A 12,542-nucleotide genomic window follows, 5' to 3' on the forward strand; every position below is an offset into this window, starting at 1 on the left:
AGGTTTCCCTCTCCTCTAGGGCAAGATGTACTTGATTACTGTCACACGTTATCAAGTTCAATTCGGATTCATTTTTGCATATTATTAGGGATTTCCCCTTTATATAACCTTTAACGTACTTTTCTCAATTCAATGTTTGTCAAGTTTCCCCTTTTAAAGGTATTTTAATTTTTACCTTTATCTAAACACAGTCAATACTGGGATCACTAAAACAGATTTTCAATAAAAAAAATCTACAATTTACAATATGCTTGTGAGAAACCATTCAACCAGGACTTACTGAATACTGGGATACCAGAACTAAATCTGAATTTCATCATTCTCAATTGATGAGCCCTCTTATCTTTCTATTAGTATAATGAAAAGATGCATCTAAACTTGAATTTATACATACACAACATTTATCACTTATCTGCAGGACCAACCACCCGGACCCCCAGTGATCTAGAGAATAGAAATCCCACTCACTTCCATCTCTCTATGGGACCGGAAGTACACATACATGACCACTACTCCAATAGGGGTGAAAGTAACAGAGGTCACTGCCACTTGATTCACAATTTAGGACCTTCATTATCAGCTATCCAATGCATCGGTGATTAATGTTATTTATGGGCTAAAATCTTAAAAGTTTATAAATAGGAGAATGTCATGCATTTTCTACAACTCTTTCCATATGATTTTTAAGATATTTAAGTTGTGATTTTAATCAAGGCCCCACCAAAACGATGCAAAAGTACTTACAAATTTTGATTTGGCGAATCAGACGCTGGAATGCAAAGATATTTCATGCCCTGTGGAGATAAGACGACACTAGATGAAATCGAATACCATATGTCCTTCTTCAGAGACTTTTTAATTATTCTATTAACTTAATAACCCCTTCTGGGCTCCTGGATCCCTCTCTGGAGTAGCGCCAGTATGGTAGGCCAATATGAGCTTTCAACTTTCGAAGACTTTTTTGATGTAGTGAACATCCCCTTTAAATATGTTAGCAGTAATAAATTATCACATGCTACCACTCTCCTAAGTCTGAGAGCCCTCTTTTCAATCAACTTTAACAGCTCCAATTGTGCACATTTTGACAAGTACAGAATAAGATTGATGCTTACAGGTAATAGATGAAACCATTAAAGAGACTTGGGCTGCTGTAGACCCATGAGGAAAGCACAAGGCAGAAGACGGAAATAGATGGGTTAACTTGTGCTGCTGTCAATCACGTTTTGTCCTGATGAAAATGTTTTAATACTTCGAAAAGCGTTGACAAATAAACCACAATACTTTGATTCCTGTCTTCTCATCATCCTTTCGACGGCAGTGCAGATTAACCCATCTATTACAGCCTTCTGGTCTTCTGCCATATGCGACTCAGAACCATTATGTAGGCTGAAGTGTCTACAACAGTCACTGCGTTGACATAGAAAATAAACTACCGTACATTGCTCAAATGCAATCTACAGATAAAGCAAAAAAAAAGATTTTTTTTAATTGGAATCTGAATAGTATATGAATTTTGTGGATTCCAAAGTACAGAAATCTAAAAACACTGAATACAATATGTCTTTGCACCCCCGATAAGATAATCACATTGTACATACAGGTATTTGCTATTATGCTCTTTCCAACTACCCTCAAAGTGCAAATGAGAGATCTAGCTCTATTCAGAGAAATAATTTTTAATTGTTACTGCTGGCACAAGTTTATTCTAGTCAGCAAAATTCAGGAGGCGCACTATAAAATCTTCCTCACTCCTAGACCAAACCAGACTTTTCTCGCATCTGTCCTCCACCCTGTTTTCATAGGATACCACAAAATAGTGCAGTTATAGATTATTGCCAATGCGGTTTCTCAAAACACTTCTCTCACACCAGCAGAATCTGTTAAAGGGGTGGTCCTCTTTCAGAAAATCTTGGTTCCCTGGCACAGTTTATTATAAAAAAAAAAAAAATAAGCAAAGTGCGCCTTACTCACTATCCCCAGGTCAAGTGCTTAGTCTCTGTATACATTATTGGCTGCGGTACTGACATTACAGCGAGAGTCAGTGAGTTCAGTGGTAAGTCTATACCGGAGAACGGAAGCCAATACCAGTACTGGTTACAACACTGATGTCACATCAACAGCCAATCAGTGAGCTCCGCGGTCAACTAATACCGAACACCGGACAGATACAAACACTCAGCGCTGGACCCACGGATAGTGAGTAAAGCAAAGTTTGATTATATAACAAACTTCACCTGGGGACCAAGACTGGCTGAAAGGGGAAAACCCCTTTAAGTTTACCCATTGTTTATCTTGATAAAGTGAAGTATTTGCTTTCAGTTGCACAAATTGGTGTTCCAGGACTTTCATACCGATCATTTAAGGTGACTGCTGGACACTCCCATTGATCTGCTGATTCTGGGGGCTATGGCAAAACAGAACTGACACAGCTTTGTACATTATGTAGTGGCTCTGAATAGTTCTACAGTTCTCTACCATTCACGGGAATGTGAGATGCAGCACCCTTCATTGTGGTGACTACAAAACATACTGAGCTATGGCAAGTCCTTGCGTTCTGGTGCCCCTTTTACTAGCTGCTGAGTGGTAATCTGACTCCGGACATCTCCACTAATCAGCTACCTACATAGCAACTAAAAAGGGTAGAAGGGCACTAGAACTGCAGGGAGTTGGCCGCTATCTATAGGATATTGATGACCTTTTCCCAACCCTCTTCTGAGGAGTAGAAAACCATAATGCTCTTAAATTACACCGAGAAACATGCATGACATTGTGGCTGACTACTCATCACTTTAACACCAAATAAAGTATTTTGCCTTCTTCAACCCAAAAAGTGTGCGGTGAATTACTCAACCTACTCATCAGAAGAAGTGATGTCGCATGTAGTAGGAAGTTTGCAGTGCTCTGGTCTGGAGGTCATGTACTACAGACCAGGGCTGTGGAGTCTGTGTTCATTTTGGTGGAGTCGGAGTCAGTATAAAATGGACCGACTCAGACTCGTAAAATATATAATAAATTGGTACAGTAGTACAATGCAGGATGTGCTGTAAATGTTTTCATAAGGATTTGGGAAAGCTATGAAATGTCCTATAAATGTCTGTTCTGTTCCTGATCTAATGATCTAGGCTTTTAGTTGAGATGAATCTGTGCTGCACTTTATGTACATGCTCAGTAGTGCCGTGGAATATGAGTCATGGAGTCGAAGTCGTGGAGTCGGAGGTTTAGCTTACCGGCTCCACAGCCTTGCTACAGACATGGCCATTGGTCTTGTGAATCTTTTTGTTCAAATCTAGTCAGCAATTTTGAAGTCCTGAAAAAACCCTCTAATTGTAAATTGGGCAAGATAGTGGCACAGAGGTTAGCACAAACTGTCTTGCATCCAACAGACTTTATTAAGTAAGGTCCGTGAGGCTCATCAGAAGGTTAATTTAGTATATAGGGCACACTGTCTTATGGTGACTTGACCAAGCACACTCATTGGCTTGTGAAATGCCCCAGGATCTATTCTGGTATTAGAATTCCTTTAAGCCCTAGTTCCCATGATTGTATACAAAATAGTTTGAATCTTGCCATATTGATAGTGGTTTCAGGAGTGAGCAAAATATTTTTTCTTGCCTGTCCTGAATACCCCAAATCAAACAGCAGGTCTACCGTCAGAATATTTTTTAACAACTCAGACTATAATCAATGGGATATGTGCCCTGTGAACCCCTCTACCAGCACTGTACTATGGCAAGTGGAGTCTGACACTAGAATTTCTTTGAAATTTAGGGCTGTAATGTGAATTTGGGGGTTACTTTCTTTCTGCAGTGGATCACTTTATAAAGAGACCGAGGGCTTCCCTAGATAGTGCTCTGAACCATACGAACATTGTTAAAGCAATCTCATCAAAGTGACTTTTCAAGAACAATGCTTGATGACCTTGAAACTACTGTATAGTTCAACCACTTTATATAAAGTTTATAAATAGGAAACTACTTTAAAACTAAGGCAGCTGTGTCATATGAAACTCGAAAGTTAAATGTCGAGAGAAGAAAAAGTAGCGTGCTGAGCTATAATGAGAGCTTTTGTTTCACATGAAAAACAGGTGTTGTGGCACAAGAATCTGTTGAGCAGCTGTGAGATGATCGGTGGAAGAACTGCCTGCGGAGAGGCAGCGGCACAAAGATACAACATACTAAGCGAGTTACCAAGCTGCATAGGAAGGACTTAGAAATGCATTAAATGTCACCTAAAAAATAATAGCCATCAGTATGCACATCCAAGTCATGCGGCAAGATGGGAGAAATGATTGATCACTTAAATTGACAAATACACTTTCGCATTGCGTCATCGCTTGCTCCAGATTTCAACGAAACCCACACAATTTACATAACCAAGAGAAATTTACATATTGAGTCTCAATTTTAAGAATTCATATGCTTAGAAGAAAGAAAAAAAAAAAAAGCTTTCTATCAAAAATATAATTCTTGTGAAAAGAAAAAAAAATAGTTGACAAGTTAGGACACGTGGAAGAAAATGTGGTACCAAAATTCAGCCTAAACTCTAAAGCCAACTGCATCTACTCAGCACAGAAAAAAGAAAGACACATATAGGTACAATCTGTTAGGTAGGATGTCGTTTTCCTGCCGCACATGATTATTCTTTATTTCTACTTTTCACTAGAAGTTCACAATCTGGTATAATTTCAGAAAATAAAGGAGATCTAAAGGACACAAAACATATTCAATATAGAATTAAATTAATAAATTGGGGGCCATAAGGTTTAGGCATTCCACAACTAAAGGGAAACGTCTTCACTCTAATTGTCTTATGTTACACAATTTGTCATAGCAGCTCAATACATAGTACCCCCCCATTCAGTCAAAAAAAATGTATATATTAACTATAATTTATATTTTTTAAACAAACCTACAAAGCTGCACTAAAAAAAGGCTTTCTGCAACAGATTAATTGTGAATCATAAGAAATATTGTACGCTATAACTATACATTTTCCATCACAATAAAAGCCCGATTGGAGTTTTAAGACCTGTATACATACATGTATGTATGTATGTATGTATTTAGGCTGCAGCCCCATTCTTTAAGGCTATACGCACACGTTGAGTATTTGCAGCAGAATTTTCTGCACCCAAAACTGCATGAAATATGTGCGTCCATTCCTATGAATGGATGAAAAAAAGCTGCAAAACTGCTGAAAGAATTAACATGCTGTGGATCTGAAAAAACACTTTTGGTTCAAATCTAGAAGGAAAAATGAGAAGCATGTGCATGAGATTTCAGAAATCTCATTCACTTAAATTGTACTGTGAACATTGTAGTTTTTTTTCGGTGACAAAAATAGTGTGTGAACAGGTCTTTATAAGGACTCTTTGGTAATTTTTATTAGTTACATATTTTACAGCAGAGGTACTACATTCAATCTATAAGTTTAAGGGGGATAGAAACTGTTTAATACTAGTAAGGGCAAAAGCTTAGAAGTTTTCTGTGCATTTTTTTTTTCCATACTTATCCTACATGAAAATATATTTCCATAAATTTTCTTGGAGGTACTACGGTATTTAGGTGGACTACAGTAGCAATCTTAGAGACTAAATATCTTACAATCCATAAAAATTAATTTAGTTTGATAGACGATATCGAAGCACAATGCCACACGAGTTGAGAGGACAGAGTTAAGATGCTAAAAATTAGTTAAGATGCACACAAAGTAATATAGCACACACAATATATTCTCTGAAGAACGACCTGAGGATGCACAGCGAAACATCAAGAATGACTTCAACAGGAAGCAATAAAAATATTATTTTAAAAGCAAGATAATGGAGGTCTGATAAAGCTCATTGTTTTAATGGTAACCAAATAAACAGGAAGGCGAGAGTAAGCAAGACCCATTACTACATTGATGTTCGAAATGGATACCAAGAAATCTGACAGCCAAGACATTCCCCAAGTGTTAACGAAGACTTATAGAGAACCTACACAGGTTCCAAGCACATCAATATGTAGCTTGGCCAGTTAGCTATTACAGACAGGAACTAAAAATATAAGAGAAGGGCATGTAAACTATTGGAAGTCTTATAATATCCTACTTATTTTATTCATACAGTATCTGATATCACATTGTTTTCATAGGTCTCATAATCAGGAATGTAACAAGAGCACAACAGGACAATTAGATTTATGATCATATTTCATTATGAGTTATTACTCTACATAAATTATATTATATACGTATTTCTAAAATAAACCAAACCGGTTTTTAACAAAGACGCACATGCCCTAGTTGTGCCCCAGAGTTACTCTAGCTTAACCCCATTCCTCAAGTTTGAAGCAACTTGCAGCGAAGGCGAAAACACCTGATGCGAGAACATGAAAGCAATTCATTTCACGGTCTCCATTTCTCTTCACCATCCTCATTGCTTTGAAGAAAACTGTGATTTTATTGTAGACATTTTACTCTCGCTTGTTTCAAGTCTTGACAATCTAGAAATCCTACAACTTGTTTTGTGTTTCAAGCTCTCACTGTATCGGTTTAACTGATTTTTGGTTTCAGGAGAGGCAACAATTTCATCTAGTTTTGGTGGTTAGGAATTGGATTGATTAATATTTTTTTTTCTAGTTTTTCCACTTACATGTATCTATGTAGACTAATAAACTGACGCCGTCATATACAGATATAAAATAGCCCCACTCTTGTGACTGCCTTGTATACGCATACCGCTCAATTATCATCAAGGCTGGTAGGTCTATGGCATTGTGCAGATACTTTATATTACTAATAAAAAAATAATTAAAATGCCATTTTTTACGTCAATATTAGTATACCTGGGTTATTTGGTAAATTTTTTTAGATGATGCTGAGATAATGTGTACACCTGACAAATGATCCTTGGAAAATAAATTAACATAAGATGCATTCAGTATGTAGAAACCATCTATAAGTAAAAACCGAACATACAGAGAGCGCCAAACCTTCACAAAGTACAAGAAAAAAAGTACATACACACGCCATGTGATTTCTCATTTTTGACTTAAGATTTTTTAAAGGCTGAATCCATAAAAAAAGTATACAGTGCGATATATCAAGTGCAGAGCTCGAGATGACAGTTCTTAACAAGAGGTTCAAAGAACTCTAAAGAGAAAATCCATTCATTAAAGAGGTTGTCCACTACTATACATAATGCCACCATTGATTTAAAGAGTGGAAAGAAGTATTTTTGTAATTACCTTCTGTTGTCATTCTTGCCTATGAGCGGCGCTATCGTTGACCGCTCACTAGGCATCACGTAACCCCCAGCTGCGTGACCCAGTGGCACTCACCCACTGATTGATGAGTTGTGGGCGGGGCTTCACCGCACATCACAGACCAGCATCCAGCATGTGCGTTCCCTCTCTGCATTCATTGGGAAAGCGGATGTCAGCCGAGCCTGCAGCCAGGTCACTTGATGCCTAATGAGTGGTCAGCAATTGCGCCGCTCACAGGCAAGAATGACAACAGAAGGTAATTACAAAAACACTTCTTTCCACTCTTTAAATCGATTGGGGCATTATGAATAGTAGTGGACCACCTCTTTATCTCCATCCTTCTCTGCTGAACAGGTAAACATGTACATTCAACTATATTTTATAGGTAGTACTGTGTCCAACAAAACAATGGTAAATATCAAGATTTCATGTGGTGGTTTTTAACACTGATCTTACATCTTGTAAGGAAGGAGAGATATTGAATATTCCCAATGCTTTAATACAATATATTAAATTCTAATTAATATATTCACATATAGATAATTTAGTAGCAAAGAATTTAGAATTGGTGGAAAAAAGCTGAAATTGATGAACCTTGGTCTTTTTTTTAACTTATGCAACTATACAACTCCAAGATGTATTTCCATGAAGTAGGTTACAATCTTTAATTATGTTGCATTAAAGGGAAAAAGAGTCACCAGGTTTTTGCTACTTCATCTGAGAACTGCATAATTTAGGGGCAGAGATCCTAATTCCATCAATGTATCACTTACTGGGCTGCTTGCTGCAGTTTTGATAAAACCACTGTAGATTTATCAGTTCGCTGAGCTATTACCCCATCCACAATACTGATTGACTGCTTTCTGTGTACACTGTGCATAGGCAAAAGGCTACCAATCAGTGGTGGAACAGAGCTATACAGAACTCGTGACTATGGAAGACTATATGACAATAGGTTTAGCATCCCTCTAATGATCATCTCCTGCTGATAAATCAATGATTTTATCAAAACTACAGCAAGCAGCCAGTTAAGTGACACATTGCAGTAATTAAGGTCTCTACCCCTACATCATTGTGAACTCAGATAAGGTAGTAAAACCTGATGACAGATTCCCTTTAATTGTGGTTGGAATCTGCTGAAATATGAAAACTTAAAAGCATCGTTTCATTGAGAGGTTTTAGCTTTATTTTATTTGTGAGCCAGACCGACAGATAGCACACAAAGATCACATCAGTAAAGAGAATCAGACTGATTTCTTTGTGTGCTGTATTTGTATATAAATATTGCTGAAAGCATAATGGCTGGGACGAGAGACTTGACGGGTTGGATTGCACACAAAAGTCTATTTAATTCTTACCCTCTTATAAATCTTTTATATTGAATACAGTATTTTAGAAATTCTAATTTATTTTCTTATGCAGGTTATATCTAAGGATCAGGTTGTGATAAATGATTGGGTGTTCCTGTGATAATATCTATTCTGCTGTACATTAATCTAAATTTGCCATCACAACTTCTTTGTAAGATTGTATCTGCCAAAGTGTATTTCTCTTCCATAAATAACCATCCTTAACATACAAGAAACCTCTCCATTAAAGACTTCTGACAATGCAGGGATCATGCATCACATATGCATGATGTGCGAGACAACTTGCTAAAACTCATTTGAAGTCCTGACATTGTATGGCAAGTGATCAATGATAAAAAATTACATCAGCCTTCAAAAAGTTTTTACATTAATGGATAGATACATTGTGTAAGCCTGAATTGCAGGATAGCTACCCATAATTATTTGTACATTACTCACACAGATTGGAAAATTCTATAATCTCTTAAATATCAAAATTTATCCAACTTGATGAGCAAAGAAAATTCTGAGAAAATATAATTACCGGTTATAAAACAAAATATTGCATGAATCAAATCAGTGATCAAATGCATAACTATTTTCGGTATAACACTCCAATTCCAAGATGTAGCAGGTCTCTTTAAAAATGAAATATTACTGTTTTAACAAATGATATCCAGGAAAAAACATGCCAAAATACGGTACATACAGCTCAAGAGTTAACCCGAAAGTTTAATTTGTTTTGCTGTATGCAAATAACTATTTGGCACCTGGCTAGTCTTTTCAGATTTGTCAACCCTTATTTGACTCTAACCGGCAACAGGGGACCAAAATAGCCCATTTTCAAGGACATTTTAATTTCGGTGTACATATGTTGTCAGTGCGAAATCTGCCAGTGGTTGTGAAGGGAACTCTGAAAGTCTGGAGGATGTCCATCATGCCATAATAAGAACTATGCATCTGCTTGCCACAGCTAACATGACTCATGAAAATGTAACTAGAAGCCATGACTGACAGCGTGTACTGAAGTGATGAGAGTAACTAAGCGCACATTGATCTAGAAGCAGTGTATGCAGCAATGTGTTAGAGGGTTGATCTCTTCTTCTTTAGGCTTGCTAGGTCAGGTTAGCGGCATAGGTGCATACAGTCATACAACGATGCGCGCTCCTTGCCTAAGTAACAAGCCATGTTGAGGTTACAAGGTGGTCGGTAACCTAGGCAATGAGCTGAACACTATAGAATTAAAAGTCTCACCATTCTTGAGAATGGAGGGAATTTTTAACAAGGGCTAAATTGAAAAGGTGCTTGTTTTTACAAGCACTTTGCAATTTTAACCATTTAAGAACTTGAGACTTTTTATTTTTTAAAGCTATGTACACCTTTCTGAATGCAAAGTTAAGCCACTTTCTAAATATGTTCTAGCCTTTTGCGGCTTCACATTTTCTCTAAGGGTATGTGCACACACGTGGTGTTTTGCTGCGTATTTGCTGCAGATTTTTATGTAAATTTTCAGTTGCGCTGGCAGTACCAGCAAAGTCTATGAGAAACCAGAATTCACTGTTCCCGCATGTTGCTTTTTGTTTGCTGCGTATTTTCAGTGATTAGAAAAATGCTGAAAGAAGTGACATGTCCCTTCTTTCAGCGTTTTTTCACCCATAGGAAGTAATGGGGGGGGGGGGGGGGGGGGGTGAAAAAAAAGCTACAAATACACAGCAAAAACGCAACAAAAAACGCACCTGCGTATTTTGCTGCGTATTTGCAGCGTTTTTGATGGCAAAATATGGGAGTCTTTTTTTTTTCCACTGAACTTTATGTGCATTACTAAATAGAGACAGAAGGACAGTGAAAAAAAACACTGCAAATACACAGCAAAAACACAACAAAAAACACCGCTAAACCTGCATCTTTGACGCAGCTAATCTCCTGCCAGAGAAAAGTTATCAGCAGATTTCATACAGATTTTGGTGCAGAAAAAGTGCATAAAAAACACAACGTGTGTGCACTTACCCTAAGACCTTTACTTAGCCACAAAGTAAAAAAGATACAATTACCAAAATAATCTGTGGTTATTGCTTTAAATTTATGTCTTACTAACATATGGGCATTTTAACCCCTTAAGCCCCGCGGGTGGTTTGCACGTTAATGACCGGGCCAATTTTTACAATTCTGACCACTGTCACTTTATGAGGTAATTACTCTGGAACGCTTCAACGGATCCCCCTGATTCTGAGACTGTTTTTTCGTGACATATTGTACTTCATGATTGTGGAAAAATTTCTTCGATATCACTTGCGTTTATTTGTGAAAAAAACGGAAATTTGGCGAAAATTTTGAAAATTTTGCAATTTTCAAAATTTGAATTTTTAAGCCCTGAAATCAAAGCGATATGTCACACAAAATAATGAATAAATAACATTTCCCACATGTCTACTTTACATCAGCACAATTTTGGAACCAAAAATTTTTTTTTGTTAGGGAGCTATAAGGGTTAAAAGTTGACCAGCGATTTCTCATTTTTCCAACAAAATTTACAAAACCATTTTTTTAGGGACCACATTACATTTGAAGTCACTTTGAGGGGTCTTTATGACAGAAAATACCAAAAAGTGACACCATTCTAAAAACTGCACCCCTCAAGGTGCTCAAAACCACATTCAAGAACTTTATTAACCCTTCAGGTGCTTCATAGGAATTTTTTGAATGTGGAAGAAAAAAATGAACATTTAACTTTTTTCACAAAAATGTTACTTTAGACCCAATTTTTTTTATTTTCACAGGGGTAACAAGAAAAAATGGACCGCAATATTTGTTGTGCAATTTCCCCTGGGCACGCAGATACCCAATATTTGGGGAAAAAACACTGTTTGGGCGCACTGTAGGGCTCGGAAGGGAAGGAGCGCCATTTGACTTTTTGATTGTAAAATTTGCTTGAATAATTAGCGGACACCATGTTGCGTTTAGAGAGCCCCTGTGTGCCCAAACATTGGAGCTCCCCCACAAGTGACCCCATTTTGGAAACTAGACCCCCCAAGGCACCTATCTAGATGCATAGTGAGCAGTTGCAACCCCCAGGTGCTTCACAAATTGATTCGTAAAAATGAAAAAGTGAAAAAAAAAAAACACTTTTTCATTGTTACGAATCAATTTGTGAAGCACCTGGGGGTTCCAACTGCTCACTATGCATCTAGATAGGTGCCTTGGGGGGTCTAGTTTCCAAAATGGGGTCACTTGTGGGGGAGCTCCAATGTTTGGGCACACAGGGACTCTCTAAATGCAACATGGTATCCGCTAACAAATTGAATGGAAAATCGGCTCAAATTGTTAGCGGACACCACATTGCGTTTGGAGAGCCCCTGTGTGCCCAAACATTGGAGCTCCCCCACAAGTGACCCCATTTTGGAAACTAGACCCCCCAAGGCACCTTTCTAGATGTATAGTGAGCACTTGGAACCCCCAGGTGCTTCACAAATTGATTCGTAATAATGAAAAAGTGAAAAAAAAAACACTTTTTCATTTTTACGAATCAATTTGTGAAGCACCTAGGGGTTCCAAGTGCTCACTATGCATCTAGATAGGTGCCTTGGGGGGTCTAGTTTCCAAAATGGGGTCACTTGTGGGGGAGCTCCAATGTTTGGGCACACAGGGACTCTCCAAATGCAACATGATATCCGCTAACAATTTGAGCCGACAATTTGTTAGCGGATATCATAATAATATTTATTGATGGGTACATTATATTTTTATTTTTGGTGTATTATTTTTTTTATTTTTTTATAATATTTTTGCACATTTTTTTTTTTTTTTCCACTTTCACACAGTTTATACACTATTACTTTGTCCCACTCTGGGACTTTCACTTTTTTTTTTCTGATCGCCTGCATGGCACAGGAATGGAGCACCATCCCTATGCCATGAAGGCTGTCAGAAATGCACAGTGTGAAGATTG

General features: G+C 37.6%; 1 protein-coding gene across 2 annotated transcripts in view; it reads right to left on the reverse strand.

Moving 5' to 3' along the window:
* DUSP22 (dual specificity phosphatase 22) overlaps positions 1-12,542 on the reverse strand; it is a 95,332-nt gene that overhangs the window by 31,210 nt on the left and 51,580 nt on the right. For both annotated transcript variants that reach the window (XM_073678694.1, XM_073678695.1), the window contains one exon: positions 745-794. In XM_073678694.1, coding sequence (XP_073534795.1) covers positions 745-794 — 50 coding nt within the window. The remainder of the gene's footprint in view (positions 1-744; positions 795-12,542) is intronic.

The sequence above is a fragment of the Phyllobates terribilis genome, unplaced genomic scaffold, assembly GCF_046119375.1.
Source record: "Phyllobates terribilis strain yellow unplaced genomic scaffold, ASM4611937v1 Scaffold_4__5_contigs__length_816908805, whole genome shotgun sequence".
Classification (NCBI taxonomy): Eukaryota; Metazoa; Chordata; class Amphibia; order Anura; family Dendrobatidae; genus Phyllobates; species Phyllobates terribilis.